At 42.8% G+C, this 25208-nt stretch overlaps 1 protein-coding gene across 1 annotated transcript; it reads right to left on the reverse strand.

Annotated features, from left to right (window-relative positions):
- Window positions 1-21193: 21193 nt before the first annotated feature.
- Window positions 21194-24623, reverse strand: LOC127343099 (homeobox-leucine zipper protein HOX3). Its single transcript, XM_051369184.1, has 4 exons — window positions 24458-24623; window positions 23973-24223; window positions 23147-23226; window positions 21194-21746 (listed from the first exon to the last, which is right to left on the reverse strand). The coding sequence occupies exons 1-4, from the start codon at window positions 24528-24530 to the stop codon at window positions 21467-21469; spliced, it is 684 nt and encodes a 227-aa protein (XP_051225144.1). The 5' UTR covers window positions 24531-24623; the 3' UTR covers window positions 21194-21466.
- Window positions 24624-25208: the final 585 nt, after the last annotated feature.

Consider the following 25208-nt stretch of genomic DNA (forward strand, 5'->3'; position numbering starts at 1 on the left):
TGCACCTATACATCTGACAAGTGTATTGGGTGTGTTGGGGACACAAGAGACTTCTTGCTTTGTGGTTGCAGGGTTGCTTGAGAGGGATATCTTTGACCTCTTCCTCCCTGAGTTCGATAAACCTTGGGTGATCCACTTAAGGGAAAACTTGCTGCTGTTCTACAAACCTCTGCTCTTGGAGGCCCAACACTGTCTACAGGAAAAGAAGCGTGAGTAGACATCAAGCTATTTTCTGGCGCCGTTGCCGGGGAGGAAAGGTAAAAGGTACTCACACTCCGGATCTCGGCTACTAAGCTATTTTCCGGCGCCGTTGTAAGTGCTCAAAGCTATTTCCTTTAGATCCTACAATTGCATCTTTTTGTTTCTTGTTTTACACTAGTTTGGCATAATGGAAAGCAACAGTGAGCTTTTAAAATTATTTCCTGAGTTAAGACATGGATGGTTTGATGCGAAAATTAAAAAACCCATGGAACATATTAGTATGAACACTTTGAACACCATTGTTGCTAATGATATGGAAAATTCTAAGCTTGGGGAAGCTGGTTTTGATGAGCATGATATTTTTAGTCCCCCAAGCATTGAGGAGAAAATTTTCTTTGATGATACTTTGCCTCCTATTTATGATGATTATAATGATAGTAGCCTTTTGGTGCCACCTACTATGGAGGATAAATTTAATTATGATTACAATATGCCTCCTATATTTGATGATAGCTACTTTGTTGAATTTGCTCCCACTACAACTAATAAAATTGATTATACTTGTGTGTAGAGTAATAATTTTATGCATATAGCTCATGATAAGAATGTTTCATTTGATAGTTATATTGTTGAATTTTCTCATGATGCTACTGGATATTATTATGAGAGGGAAATATGGTTGTAGAAATTTTCATGTTACTAAAACACCTCTCTATGTGCTGAAATTTTTGAAGCTACACTTGTTCTACCTTCCTATGCTTGTTACTTTGCTCTTCATGAACTTGTTTATTTACAAGATTCCTTTTCATAGGAAGCATGTTAGGCTTAAATTTGTTTTTTAATTTGCCACTTGATGCTCTCTTTTGCTTCAAATATTATTTCTTGTGAGTGCATCATTTAATTTGATGAGCCCATCTTAATGGCTATAAAAAAACACTTCTTGAGAGATAACCCATGTCTTTATTTTGCTATTGTTTTGTTGTGTTTTGTAAGTTGATACTACTGTAGCAACCTCTCCTTATCTTAATTTTGTTGCATTATTGTGCCAAGTAAAGTCTTTGATAGTAAGGTTCATACTAGATTTGGATTACTGCGCAGAAACAGATTTCTTGCTGTCACGAATCTGGGCTGAATTCTCTGTAGGTAACTCAGAAAATTCTGCCAATTTACGTGAGTGATCCTCAGATATGTACGCAACTTTCATTCAATTTGAGCATTTTCATTTAAGCAAGTATGGTGCCTCTTAGAAATTCGTCTTTACGGACTGTTCTGTTTTGACAGATTCTGCCTTTTATTTCGCATTGCCTCTTTTGCTATGTTGAATGGATTTCTTTGTTCCATTAACTTTCAGAAGCTTTGTGCAATGTCCAGAAGTGTTAAGAATGATTGTGTCACCTCTGAACATGTGAAATTTTGATTATGCACTAACCCTCTAATGAGTTTGTTTCGAGTTTGGTGTGGAGGAAGTTTTCAAGGGTCAAGAGAGGAGGATGATACAATATGATCAAGAAGAGTGAAAGCTCTAAGCTTGGGGATGCCCCGGTGGTTCAGCCCTGCATATTTCAAGAAGACTCAAGCATCTAAGCTTGGGGATGCCCAAGGCATCCCCTTCTTCATCGACAAAATTATCAGGTTCCTCTAGTGAAACTATATTTTTATTCCATCACATCTTATGTACTTTACTTGGAGCGTCTGTTTGTTTTTATTTTTGTTTTTGTTTGAATAAATGCATGCTTGTGTAGGGGAGAGACACGCTCCGCTGGTTCATATGAACACATGTGTTCTTAGCTTTACTTCTAGTGTTCATGGCGAAGGTTGAAACTGCTTCGTTAATTGTTATATGGTTGGAAACAGAAAATGCTACATGTAGTAATTGGTATGATGTCTTGAATAACTTGATACTTGGCAATTGTTGTACTCATGATTAAGCTCTTGCATCATATACTTTGCACCTATTAGTGAAGAAATACATAGAGCTGGTTAAAATTTGGTTTGCATGATGGTCTCTCTAAGGTCTAGATATTTTCTAGTAAGGTGTTTGAGCAACAAGGAAGACAGTGTAGAGTCTTATAATGCTTGCAATATGTTCTTATGTAAGTTTTGCTGTACCGGTTCATACTTGTGTTTGCTTCAAACAACCTTGCTAGCCTAAGCCTTGTATTGAGAGGGATTACTTCTCATGCATCTAAATCCTTGAGCCAAAAACTATGCCAATTGTGTCCACCATACCTACCTACTACATGGTATTTCTCCATCATTCCAAAATAAATTGCTTGAGTGCTATCTTTAAACACTTCAAAAGTTATTACCTCTTATTTGTGTCAATGTTTTATAGCTCATGAGGAAGTATGTGGTGTTTATCTTTCAATCTTGTTGGGCAACTTTCACCAATGGACTAGTGGTTTCATCCGCTTATCCAATAATTTTGCAAAAAGAGCTGGCAATGGGGTTCCCAGCCCCAATTAATTAACTTTCATAATTTTACAAATAGACACTCCTCCATGGTATGTGATTGTTGGACGGCACCCGAGGATTCAGTTAGCCATGGCTTGAGAAAGCAAAGGTGGGGATGAGTGTCATCTAAATAAAACTAAAATAAAAAGGCACTCCTTCATGGTATGAGATTGTTGGCAGGCACCCGAGGATTCGGTTAGCCATGGTTTGTGAAAGTAAAGGTTGGAAGGAGTGCCACCCAAAAATAAAAATGTTTCATGGGAGCCGCTCTTTGAAGGTTTGTCTGGCAAGGGGGGTTAGTGTGCCCATTACCATTCGTTGACAACAACAAACACCTCTCAAAATTTTACTTTTATGCTCTCTTTATGTTTTCAAAATAAAAGCTCTAGCACAAATATAGCAATCGATGCTTCCCTCGTCGAAGGGCCTTTCTTTTACTTTTATGTTGAGTCAGTTCACCTATTTCTCTCCATCTCAAGAAGCAAACACTTGTGTTAACTGTGCATTGATTCCTACATACTTGCATATTGCACTTGTTATATTACTTTGCATTGACAACTATCCATGAGATATACATGTTACAAGTTGAAAGCAACCGCTGAAACTTAATCTTCCTTTGTGTTGCTTCAACGCCTTTACTATGAATCTATTGCTTTATGAGTTAACTCTTATGCAAGACTTATCGATGCTTGTCTCGAAAGTACTATTCATGAAAAGTCTTTGCTATATGATTCAGTTGTTTAATCATTGTCTTTACCATTGCTTTGAATCGCTGCATTCATCTCATATGCTTTACAATGGTATGATTAAGATCATGTTGGTAGCATGTCACTTCAGAAATTATCTTTGTTATCGTTTACCTACTCGGGACGAGTAGGAACTAAGCTTGGGGATGCTGATACGTCTCCAACGTATCTATAATTTCTAATGTTCCATGCTTGTTTTATGACAATACCTACATGTTTTGTTCACACTTTATGTCATATTTATGCGTTTTCCGGAACTAACCTATTGACGAGATGCCGAAGTGCCAGTTCCTGTTTTCTGCTGTTTTTGGTTTCAGAAATCCTAGTAAGGAAATATTCTCGGAATTGGACGAAATCAACGCCCAGCATCTTATAATTGGACGAAGCTTCCAGAACACTCGAGAGGAACTAGAGGGGGGCCACAGGGCCACCAGATGACAGGGCGGCGCGGCCTAGGGGGGGCGCGCCCCCCTATGGTGTCACCGCCTCGTCAGCCTTCCGACTCCGCCTCTTCGCCTATTTAAAGGTCCCTGACCTAAATCTTCGATACGGAAAAGCCACGGTACGAGAAACCTTCCAGAGCCGCCGCCATCGCGAAGCCAAGATCTGGGGGACAGGAGTCTCTGTTCCGGCACGCCGCCGGGACGGGGAAGTGCCCCCGGAAGGCATCTCCATTGACACCACCGCCATCTTCATCGCCACTGCTGTCTCCCATGAGGAGGGAGTAGTTCTCCCTCGAGGCTAAGGACTGTACCGGTAGCTATGTGGTTAATCTCTCTCATATGTACTTCAATACAATGATCTCATGAGCTGCCTTACATGATTGAGATTCATATGATGAGCTTTGTATCACTATTAATCTATGTGCTACTCTAGTGATGTTATTAAAGTACTCTATTCCTCCTTCGTGATGTAATGGTGACAGTGTGTGCATCATATAGTACTTGGCGTAGTTTATGATTATGATCTCTTGTAGATTATGAAGTTAACTATTACTATGATGGTATTGATGTGATCTATTCCTCCTTTCATAGTATGAAGGTGACAGTGTGCATGCTATGTTAGTACTTGGTATAGTTGTGTTGATCTATCATGCACTCTAAGGTTATTTAAATATGAATATCGAATATTGTGGAGCTTGTTAACTCCGGCATTGAGGGTTCTTATAGCCCTACACAATTAGTGGTGTTCATCATCCAACAAGAGAGTGTAGAGTATAGCATTTATCTATTCTGTTATGTGATCAATGTTGAGAGTGTCCACTAGCGAAAGTATGATCCCTAGGCCTTGTTTCCAAATACTGCAATCACTGCTTGTTTACTGTTCTACTGCATCTGTACTGCCTGCAATATTACCACCATCATCCACACGCCAGTTGTAGCAGCAAGCTATTTTCTGGTGCCGTTACTACTGCTTATATTCATTCATACCACCTGTATTTCACTATCTCTTCGCCGAACTAGTGCACCTATACATCTGACAAGTGTATTGGGTGTGTTGGGGACACAAGAGACTTCTTGCTTTGTGGTTGCAGGGTTGCTTGAGAGGGATATCTTTGACCTCTTCCTCCCTGAGTTCGATAAACCTTGGGTGATCCACTTAAGGGAAAACTTGCTGCTGTTCTACAAACCTCTGCTCTTGGAGGCCCAACACTGTCTACAGGAAAAGAAGCGTGAGTAGACATCAGGGGGGGTGGGCGATAATCCGGCCCTTACTTAGGCCAGATAATCCGCCCCCAAATTTCCCTCAACGGCTCGATTTTGGGAGGGGTATAAATACCCCCTTCTTCCTCTACCTCAAGCTTCTCAATCCTGCCCAAGTTCATCCACCATTAGAGCCATCTCAAGAAACACAAGAATCAGTAGATCTCATCCTTCAACCATCCAAAGCTCTTGATCTTTGGAGAATCGAAGGAGAAGACCCCGATCTACATCTTCACCTAAGCGAATTACATTTCCCCTCATTTGCTTGAGGGCCCCTTTGCTAGTGATCCTTTTGGAAACCCTAGTTTATTGTGGTTTGTTTGTTCTTGTTATTCTTGTTGTATTATTACAGATATTGGAAACTTCCAATCCGATTGTGGATGTGTGCCCCAAGCTTTGTGTAAAGGTGCCGATTGCGACCTCAAGGCAACCACTTAGTGGAAGTGGGCTAGGCCTTTGTGGCGTTGCTCACAGGAGACCTAAGTGAGGCATTTGTGGCGTTGGTCTGGCCTTCATGGCGACCACACTCCTCCAAACGTAGACGTACTTCCCTTTACAAGGAAGGAACTACGGGAATCATATCATCGTCTCTCTGTGTGCTCCACCTCGGTTACCTCTTTCCACTCACCGCCTTTACTACTTGTATCTCGCATTGTTGCTTGTACCTTGTCATTTAGGTGAATTCACATAGTTGCATATCTAGAAAATTTACCTTTGTGTCAAGCCTAAATTGAAAAGAATTAAAATTTGAGGTTACACCTATTCACCCCCTCTAGGTGTCATACGATCCTTTCAGCCTGTAGCACAAGAATCTAAATATTAACAAGAGTCATATAGGTGATATGATTAATAGAAATACTTACCGGTGTCACTCCCTGGCATGTGGTGTCACATAAATGTCGTGTGAGTGCCGCGCGGATCTTGAATCACTAAGTATCAATCACGAGGGATGTTGATTTTAGTGGAAATTACTAAATAACTAAAACAATAATTTAAGTAATCAATTAATTGCGAATAAATGAATTTTTCTTAAATATTTGTAGATCAATGGCCCGCAACAACACCTTCTCATTAACTGCAATCTTAGAGAAAGAGAAACTGCATGAATTTAGAACCAACATTGTGGAGTGGTATCCTAATGTTAGTATTGTACTAAAAGGTGCTAACAAAGAGTATATATTGTTGGAGATATGCCCAAGAGGCAATAATAAAATGGTTATTATAATATCTTTGAGTTTATGATAATGTTTACATACCATGCTATAATTGTATTAACCGAAACATTGATACATGTGTGTTATGTGAACAACAAGGAGTCCCTAGTAAGCCTCTTGTATAACTAGCTTGTTGATTAATAGATGATCACCGTTTCATGATCATGAACATTGGATGTTATTAATAACAAGGTTATGTCATTATGTGAATGATATAATGGACACACCCAATTAAGCGTAGCATAAGATCATGTCATTAAGTTATTTGCTATAAGCTTTCGATACATAGTTACCTAGTCCTTATGACCATGAGATCATATAAATCACTTATACCGGAAAGGTACTTTGATTACATCAAACGCCACTGCGTAAATGGGTGGTTATAAAGGTGGGATTAAGTATCCGGAAAGTATGAGTTGAGGCATATGGATCAACAGTGGGATTTGTCCATCCCGATGACGGATAGATATACTCTGGGCCCTCTCGGTGGAATGTCGTCTAATGTCTTGCAAGCATATGAATAAGTTCATAAGAGACCACATACCACAAGATTTAGTAAAGAGTACTTGTCAGGAGACGAGGTTGAACAAGGTATAGAGTGATACCGATGATCAAACCTCGGACAAGTAAAATATCGCGTGACAAAGGGAATTGGTATTGTATGTGAATGGTTCATTCGATCACTAAAGTCATCGTTGAATATGTGGGAGCCATTATGGATCTCCAGATCCCGCTATTGGTTATTGGTCGGAGAGAAGTCTCAACCATGTCTACATAGTTCGCGAACCGTAGGGTGACACACTTAAGGTTTGATGTCGTTTAAGTAGATATGGAATATGGAATGGAGTTCGAAGTTTTGTTCGGAGTCTCGGATGGGATCCAGGACATCACGAGGAGTTCCGGAATGGTCCGGAGAATAAGATTCATATATAGGAAGTCACTTTCCAAGTTTGGAAATGATCCGGTGAATTTATGGAAGGTGGTTTCTAGAATTATCCGGAAATAAATTACTATGGAAGGAGGAGTCCCGGAGGGACTCCACAAACCCTAACCAGCCAACCAAGTGGGAGGGTGGAGTCCATGGTGGACTCCACCTCCTTGGCCGGCCAAGAAAAAGGGGAAGGGGAGAGTCCTTGTCCCTCTAGGTTTCGTCCATAAGGCAGTTTTTCTGTTGGGGTCTTATTCGTAGACTTTGGGCAAACCCTTGGGGTTCCACCTATATAATGAGGAGGAGAGGGAGGGGGCAGCCCATGGCTTGGCCGCACCACCCCTGCCCCCTTGAGGCCGGCGCCCATGGCACCCCCTCTCTCCCCAAACCCTAGCACCCCTCCTCCACTACTTCTCCCGCATATGCTTAGCGAAGCTCCGCCGGAGATCTCCATCGACACCGCCACCATGCCGTCGTGCTGCCGGGATTCCGAGGAGGATCTACTACTTCCGCTGCCCGCTGGAACGGGGAAAAGGACGTCGTCATCAACACCGAACGTGTGACCGAGTACGGAGGTGCTGCCCGATCGTGGCACCGTGATCAAGATCTTCTACGTGCTTTTGCAAGCGGCAAGTGATCGTCTACCGCAGCAATAAGAGCCTACTCTTATAGGCTTCGGAAATCTTCAAGGGTTAGTCTCGTTCATCCCCTCGTTGCTCCCATCTTCTAGATTACATCTTGGCTTGGATTGCGTTCTCGCGGTAGGAATTTTTTTTTGTTTTCTATGCAACGAATCCCTACAGTGGTATCAGAGCCGTGTCTATGCATAGATGGTTGCACGAGTAGAACACAATGGTTTTGTGGGCGTTGATGCTCTTGTTGTCTTTAGTTTGAGTACTTTGCATCTTTGTGGCATAGTGGGATGAAGCGGCCCGGAATAACTTTACATGACCACGTTCATGAAACTTGTTCCTCGTTCGACATGCAACTTGTATTGCATAAGAGGCTTTGCGGGTGTCTGTCTCTCCTACTATAGTGAAGATTCAATTTACTCTTCTATTGACAACATTAGTATCACCGTTGTGGTTCATGTTCGTAGGTAGATTAGATCTCTCTCGAAAACCCTAAACCACGTAAAATATGCAAACCAAATTAGAGACGTCTAACTTGTTTTTGCAGGGTTTGGTGATGTGATATGGCCATAATGTGATGATGAATATGTATGAGATGATCATTATTGTATTGTGGCAACCGGCAGGAGCCTTATGGTTGTCTTTAATTTTCATGTTGAGTAGTATTTCAAAGTAGTTGTAATAGTTGCTACATGAGGTGAACAACCATGAAGACGGCGCCATGGACCTTGACGCTACGCCGACGATGATGGAGATCATGCCCGTATGATGGAGATCATGTCCGTGCTTTGGAGATGAAGATCAAAGGCGCAAAGACAAAAGGGCCATATCATATCACATATGAATTGCATGTGTTGTTAATCCTTTATGCATCTTATTTTGCTTAGAACGCGACGGTAGCATTATAAGATGATCCCTCACATTAATATCAAGATAATAAAGTGTTCTCCCCTCGTATGCACCGTTGCCAAAGTTCGTCGTTTCAAAGCATCTCGTGATGATCGGATGTGATAGATTCAACGTTCATATACAACGGGTGTAAGCCATGTTGCACACGCGGAATACTTGGGTTTGCTTGACGAGCCTAGCATGTACAGACATGGCCTCGGGACAACAGAAACCGAAAGGTTGAACACGAGTCATATGGATGATATGATCAACATGTTGATGTTCACCATTGAAGCTACATCATCTCACGTGATGATCGGTTTTGGTGTAGTGGATTTGGATCATGTACCACTTAACAACTATGAGGGATGTTGTATTAAGTGGGAGTTCATTAGTAATTAGATTAAAACATGAACTAATTATCATAAACATAGTCTGAGTAGTATTTTGAATTAATTTTGTAGTATTGGCATCCGTTTTTCTACCATGCGCTAGTCTTGTTATTGAGATAGAAATCTTTGTTAAAATCTGACAAGAAACTTTACGGACTGGTACCGTATTGTTAAAGAATCAAGAAGTGATTAAGTCCTATAGCAAACTTTTAGTAAACCTCACATTGTTGATTCAAAGAGCTATGGTTTCAATTAGTACATAAAGTTATATTGTCTTCGTGAAACTCGAAGTTCAAATCTGTTTGAAAAGTAAGGAGCTGAAAATTTAGTTTTCAGAAATAATCAAGGTATGAGATATATATGATATCTAAGACCTTATTGCAAGATGATAGAATATAATTTGGTGAGACTACATAAACTCATAAGTTTTATGGGAATGTACGAAGGTTGAAGACGCAAGGCGTCCCAATCCTCCAACTATTGGGGCACTAACAATATTCGCATATCCATGAAGTTATCATCCTTAGTATGCACCGTTGCTAAGACTCGTCGTATCGAAGCATCACGTGATGATCGGGTGTTATAGATTCTACGTGTGCATACAACGGGTGCAAGCCAGATTTGCATATGCGAATACTAAGGTTAAAACTTTACGAGCCTAGCATGTACAGACATGGTCTCAGAAAGTCATCATGATACAATGGATAAAATTATAAGTGAAATTGTTCATCATATTACAAGGTTACTAATAGTGAAATCCGGAACACTTGACATATGATGATCAACTTCAAAGTAAGAACCTCAAGGTTATTGGTATTTGACCAACAAACCAAGAAGTTATTGAAGTTGATGTGTTTTTTTGAATAATGAGGAAAGCTAAAAGAGAAACTACAAAAGATTATTGGCAGAAAGAAAGAAAAGACTAGAATGTCTAGCTCAGGTGTATATAAATGATATACATGTTATGGTTGTATTCCTAGTTAGGTCTCACAATGAAATTCTTGGGTATTTGTACCATATTGGTTGGTATGAAGTGTCATACAAAACAACGCAATACAAGAATACAATGGCCTAAGTGACTGACAAGGAATATGGTAGGAATGCACGTCTGGAACAAAAATAAAGTGTTATTATGTTCGTCGTTGGCATTATATCTAGCCCTTAGAATTTATAATAAAGAACTTAATAATTGTTATTTTGCTCTGGTCAAATGAAAACAATGAGTTGTTCAAATTATGACATTACTCCATATACGATGGATAAGTTATTATAAATCTTAATGGTGAAACACACACACATAATACTGACGCTAAAATGCCATAAGGCAAATGATTTGAATTCCACTTATTTGCGGAACCGCCATTTAGGTCATATTAGAAAGGAACGCATGAAGTAACTCCATGCAAATGGATTTTTGGAGTCATTTGATTTGTTGAATCGTTTGGCGCTTGCAAAATCTTTTCTAAAAAGTAATGACTGAAATACCGTTCATAGGCCAAGAGTTGAACGGGAAACTAACTTAGTGAAAACATACATAATGATATATGTGGTTTACTGGGCATAGTTGTGTGCGGGAGATTCTTCTACTTCATGAAAACTTTCAACAATGAATTGAGTATATATGTGGATATATTCAATAAGGAAGAAGTTTGAAACATTTGAATGGATTCAAATAAATTTCAGCATGAAGTGGAAATCATCGTAATAGAAAAGTAAAATATCTATGATTGGATCATGGTGAAAATATTTGAATTACGAGTTTTAGCAAACATCTAAGAGAGTCATGAAATTATTCTACTACTCACATTTCTTGGAGTATCAGAATGATGTTATAGTATCCGAGAGATGTATCCAAACCTTGTTGGATTAATGATGAGATAAAATATTATGACGCTATTATATTTTTGTGGATTATGCTTTAGTGACTACCGCTTTTTACACTGAATAGAGCATCATCATGATCCATAGAAATGACACCATACGAGTTATGGCATGGGTATGAACCCTAATAGTCCTTTCTTAAATTTTGGTATGCATAGCATAAGTAAATAAGTTTACAACCAAAATCGGATGAATGTCTTTGTTGGTTATCCCAGAGAATTGATTGGGAATTCTTCCCACTATGGAGACAAAGACAAAAGTGTTTGTCAATGTTTCTTATTTCCAAGAAATTGTTTCTAGCAAAAATTTTGAGTGGGAGGACAATAGAACTTGATAAAGTTTATGAACCTGAGCATAATGATCAGAGTAGCGCAGCATCGGAATTGGTTCCGGAAGCGGCCACGACGATCATGGCTCCCATGACTACAAAGTGTTTTAGCCATGGAGATCGAAGTACATATTGAACCTTGTAGGTATGGTTTACTTTGTGATCAAATAAATGATTTGTGGACAAAGGATTGATTTTGAACAATGATAAACCAACTACAAATAAAGAAGTTATGATGGGTCCTGACTCCGTTAAAATGGCTATACGCCATGAAATCCAAGATAGATAAATACTTTTTGAAAGTAAATAGATCTATAAAATTGATAGACTTGGATGAAATATCCTTGAAGAAGCTCGACTTGTCGAAAAGTTGTTTACGACAAAGTTCAAAGAGTTGACTACGATAAGATTAGATCTTCCGTAGCAATGCTTATAGTCTATGTGGATTATTCTAGTAATCACTACATATTTCTTTTATGAGATATGCTAGTAGGATGGCAAAATACATTACTTATCAGACGTGTGTATTAAAGGTGTATACAAGATACAACCAATTGTTAGTCCGTGGAATACTAGATAGGTATACAAACTTCAATTGGATGAAGTGAGTATCACGGAGTTGGAATCTTCACCAGATGAAATAGTCAAAGAGTTTTTAATTTCATCAGAAACGATGAAGAGGCTTGCATTTGCAAGAAATTAAGTGGGAGCGCTGAGACATATTTATAATACTTTATGTAGATGACATATAGTTGGTTATAAATGATGTAATTATATACTTGATTAAAAGGTTTCATTGAGAAATTAACTTCAATGAAAGGATATGAACATAAACAAATTTTGTGTCGAGATTTATGAAGATAGATTGAAACACATAATATGTTTAAGTCAAAGTACATAGAATGGATATTGAAGTAGTTCAATATAGAAATATTAAGAAAATGTTCTTGTCATGTGAAGGTTTAACAAGACTTGAGTGTATCTGACACTCGATAAGTAAAAACACATGAGTGATTTTAGATCATGAATAATATGTACATAATCAGATATCTTGTGCTCTAAAAAGTTAGGAGCATATACCAGAATGATTCATGTGATGATCATTGAAAAACAGTAAGAATATTCTTGAGTACTTAAGAAGAACCAAGAATATATATATATATAGTTTTTGTATGAAGAAATGATAAACAAATCGCTGTAAAGTGTTGCACCGATATTTATTTTGTCACATATGAAAATAAAATTTCAATTTCAAATTAGACTAAGTGTTGTTTAAAAGGTAGCACAATGAGCTAAGAAGTTGTCTATGCTAGATTTAGAAGAGTCCTAAATATTGTGACGGATTCTACAAAAGAAGGCAGAGTATGTCATTGTTTTGACAATGACAAAGGATGTTAAGTCAAGAGGTTCTTTTAGAACTTGGTGTAGTTTCGACAGATTCAGAACTATGAAGCTATATTGTGTGTGACAATATTAGTGACATATTTCAGACCGCGGAATTAAGGTTCCACCAGAAGACCAAACATATTTAATGCCGACTCATTTGGAAATGAGTGATGCGTTGAGACGCAAATGAATTACAAAATACATACGGTTCTGAGCATGTCAGATCCGTTGACTAAAACCTCTCCCGTGAGCAAAACATGATAAAGCACCAGAAGGCCAAGGTGTTATATCTTTACAAATGTAAACTAGATTATTGACTCTAGTGCAAGTGGGAGACTGTTGGAGATATGCCCAAGAGGCAATAATAAAATGGTTATTATAATATCCTTGAGTTTATGATAATGTTTACATACCATGCTATAATTGTATTAACCGAAACATTGATACATGTGTGTTATGTGAACAACAAGGAGTCCCTAGTAAGCCTCTTGTATAACTAGCTTGTTGATTAATAGATGATCATCGTTTCATGATCATGAACATTGGATGTTATTAATAACAAGGTTATGTCATTATGTGAATGATATAATGGACACACCCAATTAAGCGTAGCATAAGATCACGTCATTAAGTTATTTGCTATAAGCTTTCGATACATAGTTACCTAGTCCTTGTGACCATGAGATCATATAAATCACTTATACCGGAAAGGTACTTTGATTACATCAAACGCCACTGCGTAAATGGGTGTTTATAAAGGTGGGATTAAGTATCCGGAAAGTATGAGTTGAGGCATATGGATCAACAGTGGGATTTGTCCATCCCGATGACGGATAGATATACTCTGGGCCCTCTCGGTGGAATGTCGTCTAATGTCTTGCAAGCATATGAATAGGTTCATAAGAGACCACATACCACGGTATGAGTAAAGAGTACTTGTCAGGAGACGAGGTTGAACAAGGTATAGAGTGATACCGATGATCAAACCTCGGACAAGTAAAATATCGCGTGACAAAGGGAATTGGTATTGTATGTGAATGGTTCATTCGATCACTAAAGTCATCGTTGAATATGTGGGAGCCATTATGGATCTCCAGATCCCGCTATTGGTTATTGGTCGGAGAGAAGTCTCAACCATGTCTACATAGTTCGCGAACCGTAGGGTGACACACTTAAGGTTTGATGTCGTTTAAGTAGATATGGAATATGGAATGGAGTTCGAAGTTTTGTTCGGAGTCTCGGATGGGATCCAGGACATCACGAGGAGTTCCGGAATGGTCCGGAGAATAAGATTCATATATAGGAAGTCACTTTCCAAGTTTGGAAATGATCCAGTGAATTTATGGAAGGTGGTTTCTAGAATTATCCGGAAATAAATTACTATGGAAGGAGGAGTCCCGGAGGGACTCCACAAACCCTAACCAGCCAACCAAGTGGGAGGGTGGAGTCCATGGTGGACTCCACCTCCTTGGCCGGCCAAGAAAAAGGGGAAGGGGAGAGTCCTTGTCCCTCTAGGTTTCGTCCATAAGGCAGTTTTTCTGTTGGGGTCTTATTCGTAGACTTTGGGCAAACCCTTGGGGTTCCACCTATATAATGAGGAGGAGAGGGAGGGGGCAGCCCATGGCTTGGCCGCACCACCCCTGCCCCCTTGAGGCCGGCGCCCATGGCACCCCCTCTCTCCCCAGACCCTAGCACCCCTCCTCCACTACTTCTCCCGCATATGCTTAGCGAAGCTCCGCCGGAGATCTCCATCGACACCGCCACCACGCCGTCGTGCTGCCGGGATTCCGAGGAGGATCTACTACTTCCGCTGCCCGCTGGAACGGGGAGAAGGACGTCGTCATCAACACCGAACGTGTGACCGAGTACGGAGGTGCTGCCCGATCGTGGCACCGTGATCAAGATCTTCTACGCGCTTTTGCAAGCAGCAAGTGATCGTCTACCGCAGCAATAAGAGCCTACTCTTATAGGCTTTGGAAATCTTCAAGGGTTAGTCTCGTTCATCCCCTCGTTGCTCCCATCTTCTAGATTGCATCTTGGCTTGGATTGCGTTCTCGCGGTAGGAATTTTTTTTGTTTTCTATGCAACGAATCCCTACATATATGTCTTGGAAGCCACTCTCGAAAAACTCCTGACGAAGCCACAGAGATGGCTCACAATGTCTACTAGACACGTAGTGATGACTACATTGTTGTCCAGTGTGCCATACTTGGTGCTATGGAACCCGACCTTCAAAGGAGGTTTGAAAACTAGGAACCATTTGAGACAATCAATGAGCTGAAAGGTATGTTTTAGTAACAAGCAAGAGCTAAAAGATACGAGATCTCTTAAGCTCTACTAGATTGCAAGATGGCTGAAGTAAGCTTGGTTAGTGCCCATGTAATCAAGGTGCACTGGTAGGTTTGAAGGTTAGAAGCGTTGGACGTTCCTTTTCCACCGGAATTTGGCACCGACATCATCATGCCACCTAGCTACGTTGGGTTTGTCATAAACTTCAACAAGCATGGGATGAATAAGACATTGGGCCGAATTTCTCGCAATGATGAAGGTGACCGAAAAGGACATACATAAGGATACCAATCATGTGATGGTGGTGTAGAAAACTACTAACTTCAAGAAGAAGGCTGTGCAAAAAAGAAGGGTCAATCTAAGGGTGTGGGGCAAGCCTACACAACTAAGAAGAACAAGGCGCCCATGCCTGGTCCTAAACAAGATGTTGAGTGTTTCTTCTGTAAGAAGAATGGTCACTAGAAGAGGAATTTTCCAAAGTACTTAATTAGTAAAAAAGAAGAAGAGTAAAATGTTCATCTCAGGTATATTTGATATACATGTTATTAATATTTTCTTCTCGAGCCCTCGGAATAATTCCTGGGTATTTGATACCGGATCAGCTTCTAATATTTGCAACTCGATGTAGGAACTATGGACGCCTAGGATGCAGAGAGAAGAATGAGGTGACGATGCACGTCAGGGACGAAGCAGGAATCTTCGTGGTCGTCGTCGGGATGATGCATCTACATTTACCTTCGGGATTAATATTAGAGCTTAGTAATTGTTTCTTCGTACCGACATTATGTAAGAATATTATATGAGGATATTGTATCTTACAGAGTGATTATTCATTTAAGTCTGATAAAAATGGTTATTCTATTTATATGAATAATGTCTTCTATTTTCATCCTCCTGTTCGGAATGGGTTTTTTTATATATTAATCTTGATTGTGATACTTACATACATAACGTTGACGCTAAATGTCGAAAGACTAATGAGTTGAATACCATTTACTTGTGGCACTACAGGTTAGTCATATTTGACACAAGCGCATGAAGAAACTCCATAATGATGTACTTTTGAAATCATTTTATTTTGAATCTTTTGATGCTGGAAAAGCTTGTCTAATGAGAAAAATAACTAAAATTTCGTCAAAGGTTTTATTGAACGGGCAAGTGACTTACTGGAAATCATACATACGGATGTTTGTGGTCTAATGAGTGTGCCCCCACGCGGTGGATTCCTTTACTTTGTAACCTTCACCGACACTTACAGGACGGATTCCCGTGAATCTTATAGATCGGGCAAGTAACATAACATATGGTTTAGTGGGACGGCCGCGACAATCACATCCTTGACCTTCATCACGACGCCGATTCCGCCCTCCATCATCATGTTGATCACATCCTCCATCATCAGAGCGATGCATGTCATGGCCACCATCATCGTGGCGACACCTAACTCGTCCATCATCATGTCGATCACCACCTCCATCGTCACGGTGACACCCATCGCAGCTTCCATCACTACGACACCTATCATATCCATCATCAACGCGGTGTCCACCAGAGCGGTAGCCATGGCCACTGTTGTCATTGTGGCCACAAGGCTATGCGCGATAGTCACGGCCACGACGGGCGGAGCCGAGGAAACAAAAGAATCACCAGTCGAGTCACTGTCGGCGAGCATGTTGTTGCGCACATAATAGGACGATATTTAGACAAATAGATCGGCCATTGTCGTTCCTGGGTTGGTGTTCATGGAGGCGGCCATATAATTCTATAACCTGTCGAGTCCATTGAGCAGATACCCCCAGTTCATCATCTTCAATAATTTTTCCAGCAGCGGGGAGTTCAAAACAGACTCCTCTCATCTTTGTGAAGAATTGTACAATTGTGAAATCTAACTTCTTGGTTTTTTTGAGGGCTGAGCACATATGTTGGATCCTTGCACGGGACTGAGATGCAAATATTGTTTCAATGGCATCCCAGACTTCAGTAGTCGAGTTGAGACCAAGGACATGAGCCAAGACCTTAGGCGACAGAGAGTTCACAATGTACCTCATGACATGATGGTCACGTGCGAGCCAATCTGCGTATGTAGAGTTTGGCATGATTATTATATTCTTTTCGACATCCTATACCTTCAGGGTTTTTGCAGTGCCACATCAGACCGTCGTGCAAATCGGTAACCTGCGTTCCGCGAAGTGCAAGAAACACGAGAGATTTCCAAAATAGAAAATTCCCTCATGAGTTTTTGAGGAGGGGAGACCCCACAGATGTGGGCATGGCTGTAATCGACGAAGAAGACGAGGACAGCGCCATAGATTGGAGGTAGTAGTTCTTGGTTTTAGTTTTTCTTGTAGAAATCGGTTTCGACCACTAGGTTATCGAGGAAGGGGAAGCTCTGATATGATATCAGCTAGGCGGAAACGATACCCCCACTCCGGGGTTCAGGTACATGTTATATTAGATGGAAAAGCCCCATGGTGGCAAGTACATGAGGGGTAGCGCCACGGTGGTATACACCATGTATGTACAGTACAAGAGGAACAGGGTATAAAAGGTGTAAAGAGAATACATGGTATGATATACTATCTCCAACACAACTCACGTGTATATAGAATATATATATGGTATAGATGTATTCTTTGTTGGTCAGCAATGTAATTCTTGGTTATTGGATACAAGATTGGTTGGTATGAGTGTCATGCAAAGGAACCTAATGCAAGAACTACACCAGCCTAAGTGACTAGCAAAGGATGTGGTGATGATGAACATCGAGAACAAAATAAAGGGTTATTATTCTCCTCAGCGGCATCGAACCTAACCTTTGGAGTTTATTTTAGAACTTAATAATTTTTATTTTGTTGGCCTTACTAGAACAATGATGGTTCAAATTATGGTCATGTTTCACCGTGCATAAAGTATTATAAATCTTAATAGTGTTATAGACATCCTTAAGGTTGACATAAACGTTGCAAAACAAAAGATTAGGATTCCTCTTAATTGTGGCACCACCATTTAAGCCTTTTTTAAAACCATGAATAGTAGGAAAGCCCCCCTGCTGTTTTTTTATATATTAATAACGAAGAATGATCTAAATATGTACATCAGGCCAACGGCCCTCGGCTAAATCGCTTTGACTTTACAAGGCTGTTAATATGACTGGTTTGGTTCTATATATGAACCAGTATCCTAAGATCAGTAGAAAACCTGGCTTTTTTTCATGGAGTGGTATCTGGTCTGATTCCATTAAATAGAAGATTGTCAGTGGATGTGGTTTATTCTGCTCCCGAGCTCATATGCTCTTGCTTCAATCAAAATATTAAAAAAAAAAAAAAAGCTCAAAAAAATTATACAATGAACATGAACATGTGTTCTAATAGCATGCAAAAAAATCTCCCAGAAAAGATATATGTCATGGTATGTGTAAAAAGACTAATCAGGTTGTTGCAAATGACAAATCCAAATGCTCTAAACAACACCAAATTTTGTTGTTTTTGCATAAACCACCAAACATGTAATTTATCATCACAATATTGCTTGGAATTAGAACACATTTTCATGTTCGTAATAAAAAAAATTACATTTTTTTATTTTGTTTGCTCTTTTTTGTAAAAAAAATATTGAAGCAGAGTCATATGAGCTCGGGTTCAAGTGAGTGACTCAATAAACATGGGCTTGCTCCAATTTCGATTTTGTTTAGCAACTTTTCCTATTGATTTCAGCCCTTTTGTACACGAAACCGTCCCTTGGCAAACATGTGCCGCGGAGCCTAAAATGCATGCACATACACATACGGCTTTCGCGCAAAGACAACAAGACATCGCCTAAAAAAAGATGAAGATGGGCCATAGCGGACGATATTTTCCATTTTATATGTACACGATCCTAGCAGACCAAATGACCTACAGAACTACCATCTAACTAAAAGTAAGGGCATCTCCAGCGGCACCACGAGCGTCCGTCTGTGTCCGCCGTGATCGGAAATGCGTCTGCCACCACCTCCAGCGGGGCAACGCAAAGTGACCGAGCCGTCCGTGGAGACGCAAACCTGGCTCAAATATGCGCCAGGTTTGCGTCTCCGCGGACGCTCGGCGGTGGCGGAATCTGTCCGCGTTGGGTGCATCCGGACCCGGTCGGCAGTGAGTAGGTAAGCAAAAGATTTTTTCATTACTATTGATTTGCCAAAAAGACCATCTTTACAGAGATGGTTAGTCGAGTTAACCTAAAACTACAACGGCCGTACCTACTCGCCGTCGGCCTACACCGGCCTCGCTTACTCGCAGTCGCGCGGCCAATACTGGCCGCCGGAAGGGCCGACGCCCTTGTCGAAGCGGGAGCGCTTCGCGCACTCCGCGCGCCGCGCACGCCGGCGAACGGACATCTCGGCCAGGGAGCTGTCCCACTGGGCCTCCGCCTGGGCCAACGCCACCTGGGTAGCCGCCGCCTCCGCCGCCTTCGGCCTCCTCCGCCGCCGCCGCCGCCGCCTGGACCGATGCCGCGTCCTTGTTCGCCTGGGCTGCCGCCGCCTGGATCGCCGCCACGTCGGCGATGAAGCGGGCCCTGTCCCTAGCCGCCTCCATCACCGCTTCGTCCCTGGCGGCAATGGCGACCTCCAGCTCCCGGTTCTCCTGCTCGACCAGCGCGGGAGAAGGGCCCCTACGCTGGAGCGAGTCCAGGTCGGAGCACATTAACCCCCGAGCCATGGCCATCGCATAGCTGTGGGATTCCTCCTCCGCCACCCAAGCCTGACGGCGTTGGGCGTCCCCAGCCAGGGACTCAAAGGACGCGAGCAGAACCCGCTGGTCGCCGGCGCACTTGAAGCGGGTGGGCACGGGGGGGTCGTCGTCCGCGATGTCGTGGATGACGGCGTTCGTCGGAGGGGCAGCGATGGCCGCCCGCGCCTCCGCGAGCTCGGCCCTGGCGTCGGCGAGCTCGGCCATGGCGTTGGCGATCTCCGCCCTGGTCGCCGTGAGGCGCCCTTCCGCGCTCTCTACCGCCTCCGCCACCGCCTGCGCAACCTCCGCCTCCGCCGCCGCCTCCAGGTCCAGCTGCTGGGCCTCAATGCCGGCGGCGACTACCTCCTCCTCCTCCTCCTCCTCCTCCGGGTGAAGGTGCCGGCACATGTGAACAACTTGCTCCCAACTAATGTGGTCGGCCATGGATGGATGGTAGGGTTTGAGGTGTGCCCGTCGCCCCCGCCGGTGTCCACCATATATAGCCACGGCGCGGCTGGAAGTTGGCGCGCAGGTCGTTTCCCGCACGGGCGAAACGTCGGCGGAACTTGCCAATGTATTGGGTACGCTCGGGAACGATCGTCGTCGCGCGGGAACAGTTAATCGCCGGCGGCAGTCCTCGACGGGACGTAAAACGCCATTAGCGACCTTGACGCTGTCCCCGGTTAAAAATGCGTCCACACCGCTGGAGGTACCCCAGACGCAAACGGTCGCCCTGGGCCACATCGCGTCTGCGGGCCGACGCAAACGGACATTTCGGACGTCCGAAATACGTCGGCCCGCTGGAGATGCCCTAACAGCACATACATTTCGCAAAAGAAAAAAAAAAGTACCAACACATACGAGTTTGGACGGCCCATGAATCAAAAGCCCAACCGGTCAGCAAGATAGGAAACGCCCAATTCGATTAAAAAAGAAATAACACATACGAGTTTAGACAACCAATCGATCAGAAGAAGTAACGAAATTCACAACAAATTAATAGGCTGGCATCATTCTAATGAGAACGAAAAAATTTCTCAATAGAGTGAGCCCTAGAGAGACTCTATTTATATATATATTAATAAAGAAGAATGTTTTGCATTTGTGCGTAAGGGCCAACGGCCCTCGGCTAGATCACTTTGAGTTTACAATGGTGTTAATATGACTGTGAAGCTCTGGCTTGGTTCTATGAACCATTATCCTAAAATCAGTAGAAAACATGGGCATGAATATCCATGAAGCGATGAAGCAATATTTGGTGTGATGACATTAAATAGAAGATTGTTCCTTTCATTCAAGGTAAACATGGGCATGTGTGATTTCGGGCCTTCTGTTCACGAGACCGTCCCTGGGCAGCATGTGCTGAGGGCCTAAAATGCAAGGACGTACTGTAGATACGGCTTTGGTGCAAAGACAACATGACTTCGCCTAAAAGGGATGAAAGATGGGAGACAACGGATGATATATTCCATTTTAGTTGACAGCACACGACTCTAGAAGACCAAATGACCTAAACTACCATCAAACTAGAAACTTTTTATCCAGGCACGGTATGGGGCCATGATCCGCTTCCAAACCCCACACGAGCCACGTACGCCCATTTCATTCCCATCCTCCTTTAATTTACACAAGATTTCTACCTCGTGCACCCTACATTACCACTAGCAACTCTACCTCGACAATAATCCTGTCTGTTTCTCTTGAGCCCTAGCTAAACCCTAAAACGCCGGGGAGGGACGGCGTGGGTGGAACGGCGAGGCGGCCGGGCGGGTGACCCGTGGGCTGGTGGCAGCGGTGATGCGCTCGCAGCGGGGGCACATGGTGAGTGCGGACGCCGGGAGCGGCTGCCGCGTGTGCGGCGAGAGCACGGTGGGCGGGGCCATGCGCATCGCCCTCAGCTCCTCCACCTCCCGCTGCAGGCGGCGGTTCTCCTCCGTCAACGAGCCGAAGCAGCGTTTCAGGTACTCGCACTCCATCTCCGTGTGCTTCAGCTTTGTCCTGTACACGTATGTAAAGTTCAGTTTCAGCTTAGACCAGCTCAGCTTGTACATACAATTAACACAAAAGCAGAATCAAGGATTAATAGCACAAGTTGCCATGTCAGATGATAGAGCATGGAACTGTGAAATCTGAACTTGCTCATGTTAATGGTGCACATAACTGTGTAACATGACAACATGGTTAAATTAGTACTGTAAGTACTGACGAGCACACGGAACAAAACACAACCAAATGCATAACTGTAGACGTTCAAAATAGCGTAAACTAGAGTACCATACGCAACTTAATTAAGCAGCGCGCCCATTCCAATAACGTTGTCATCTCGACGTAGAGCGAAGGAAGGCCAATGACTCTGACGGAATAAGATGGGCTCGAATTACTCAACTTCAGTCTTCACGAGACCCGTTGAGCTAGGGTCAAGTTGTAGCAGTTACCCTGACTTGCACGTGCTGATTAGTCCACGTGCCCGGAGGTGCTAGCACCCCGAACGATTAATCTAATTACTTCTAGGTGTAGTATCATGGACTAATCATATAGTGTCATACAGCCGCCTTACTTTATCAAGCTAGAGAATCTACCTAGTTGATCTTGTCCCGCATCTTAGATGCAGTACAAGTTTCAAGATGGATAGCCAATGATCCATGTCACCTTAATTAACGGAAGGACACATGATTATGTTGTTTTAGAGGATCTCTACTATACTCCATGATGTAGTATAAATAATGTGAGTTGCATTATACTTATAGCTACATTATGTATGTAGACTATAATCTCTACTACTCAAGTATGTTGACTGAACACTGCGGTGCTGAAGCAAACAAACTGTAGAGTGTAGACGACTAGACGGGCTTGTAAGCAAGATCAGTAGCTAGCGTGCCGTGGACGTGGTCACGTGGAGACTTGGAGTATTTGTTGAATGAAGTTGCCACGAGAGTATAGTTTGAAACGTCAATTAGCCTAGCACAGGTTATGGACTGATGATTGAAGCATACTAGCATTGAGTTACTTAGTCTGAATATTCAACGTAGGGAACTCGGAGGTCCTCCAAGTTTGCCCCATTTGCCTCGGTTTCACTAACTAATGAACCTCTTGCACATTGCAGAGTCTTCCTACTTTGAATGCATGAATTGGCAGTACCCGTACCCGCTTCCTAGAAAAACTTACTAAATCAAGCCAACTAACTCATTTTCTTATTCCTAGTGAAGCTACAAACTCATCATCTTAACAGTGACCGCCCATGGTGCACACTTGTCCTTCTTAATTACAACCATTTAGGCTTAGGGTGAAGCTCCAAGCCTCCAAGTGCACGTGAGGCTTGGCCATGTGTGCTCGTGAACATGCATACAGGGTACTGCAGATATGTATCCATCAAGAAGTTAAGGGTTTCCTATTTTTACCTTGCCCTGCGGTTCTGGAACCAGACCTCCACCTGCCTGGGCCGCAGCTTCAGTTTGATCGCCAAGGCCTCCTTTTGCTTCTGCAACAGTTCCATTTTCCAACACATTAAATAAAAAGGAATTGATGCACGCCCATGACACAGACCTTTCCTAGTAGTATCTATCCATGGAGACATGGAGTGTACATGAGTAAATAGGAGTAACGAACACTGGATCCCTGCTAGTCAAACATACCAGTAGCATATGTGGAGTAACTACATACATTGCCATGGCAGGCAGCTGGCACTACATATAAGTTCATTACTCGTTGTACTGTACCACGACGATATGCCTAAGAAGAAGACTTTTATGCACCATGTACCACACGAAACAATCAGAGTAGATACCTTCTTCAAGCAAGCTGCTGTGCGCCATGGAAGTACTACCACTACCACTACCGAGCACTGAGCCACTGACTCGTACTAGCACTCCTTCATTATCTTGATTTCCCATGAATGGACTACACATATACTCAAAGGTGGAGCAGTGCAAACTTAATGGAATCGGTGCTTGTCCGAACCCATCGCAGGATTACTTCAATGTGCAGCAGAGTAGCGCGCCACACGGAACTGAATCCAGTTCAAGATTCATCCGTACTACTACGACTGAACAGATCAACTTCGCAATAATACCATCCGTGGACGAGATTTCTGGTGCACGTACGCGCTATTACTACATGCGTGTACTACATGCCAATCTACTTTGGATTTGGACTTGCACACATGCCAATGGAGATCTTAAGTAAGCAGGCAGCAAATTAAAGGAGACGGGGCGTGTAGGTACTGACCGGCGAGAGGGTGTGGTTGAGGCGGAAGCTCTCCTCGAGGAGGCGGGACTGCTCCTTGGAGAGGCGGAGCTTCTTGGGGCGGCGCGGCCCGCCAGCGGCCCTCATATCCTCCTCGTCCTCCTCCACGCTGCCCATCAGGAAATCCTCCTCCTCGCCGCCGCTCGCCGGCTGGTTCATGTCCAGGTCCCTCATGTTCAGGTTGCCGTTGCTGCTACTGTTGTTGTTGTTGTTGATGATGCATACGAACCCCTCTAATTAACAAGGAAGCATACGAGAATTAGTTCTCCCTAGAAAGATAACTCGAAGACCACATTAAGCATGCAAGTGAAAATACAAATGGTCCATGTACGGTGCTCTGCATTTCTTCCAGAAGTAAGCACCGAAGAAAATGGTGGTGAGGTTTGAAGCTATGAACTAAGAACAGGATCCAAATTTTACGATGGAGGCAAACATTCTTGCAGCTGTGGAATGGAGAAACCACGTACCTGAGCCGGAGGAGGAGCTAAGGCCGGGGACAGCCATGGTGAGCTCCAGGCCTGAAGGGGAGGTGGCCCCCATCAGAGGCGACAAGACAAATGCGGGAAGGAAAGGGTAAGGATGAAGAGATGAGCTGCTAGGAGGCAAAGGCGAAGAAGACAAAGACAGATTGAAAAGGAGTAGAAGACTGGGGAGACGATATATAAAGGCGGGAGGGCCGGGTAGAGCACGGCTACGACCGCGGTACTATCGGCGAGACACTGAGGGAAAAAAAAACCCGAAGAAATTGCATGGGAGTAGCAGGGTGAATGGGTGATGCATGTACTTTGTCTGGCACGAAATTATCACGTTTACGCTGTGCGAGACATTATGAGGTTTTCCTGCTTTGACTGGGATTACGACGAATTGATATTAGACTATTGGTTGATTGGAGTATTTGCTAACTAAGTGACTAGTGTTATTCCAATTAAACAGCCGGTGCATCGAGAGTTCGAGACATAACCAATGACATACTGCCAGCTAAACCGTTAGAGTAACGTTTTTGAGTTGAGATTTTTGTCTCCGGCACCAGTGATCCTTGTGTTTAAAAAAATCAAACGAGGATTTTTTTTAAGAAAACAATCCGGACATAGCCAATGATTTATCCCACAAACTTGTAAAATATAAATTTCCAACATGCCCACGGGTGCTCTAGCAGCTCACACGAGGGCGACTCGTGGGGGACCAAACCCTAGCTGATGTGCATGTACTCCCCATCCC

The sequence above is a fragment of the Lolium perenne genome, chromosome 3, assembly GCF_019359855.2.
Source record: "Lolium perenne isolate Kyuss_39 chromosome 3, Kyuss_2.0, whole genome shotgun sequence".
NCBI classification, from domain to species: domain Eukaryota; kingdom Viridiplantae; phylum Streptophyta; class Magnoliopsida; order Poales; family Poaceae; genus Lolium; species Lolium perenne.

What these genes read in the sequence shown, in the direction of transcription:
- LOC127343099 (XM_051369184.1), bottom strand. Translation starts at nt 24,530, where the DNA reads ATGGGGGCCACCTCCCCTTCAGGCCTGGAGCTCACCATGGCTGTCCCC. An exon ending in TCAACCACACCCTCTCGCCG is followed by an intron (nt 23,227 to 23,972) that starts GTCAGTACCTAC and finishes GAACTGTTGCAG; the next exon opens with AAGCAAAAGGAGGCCTTGGC. An exon ending in TTCCAGAACCGCAGGGCAAG is followed by an intron (nt 21,747 to 23,146) that starts GTAAAAATAGGA and finishes ATACGTGTACAG; the next exon opens with GACAAAGCTGAAGCACACGG.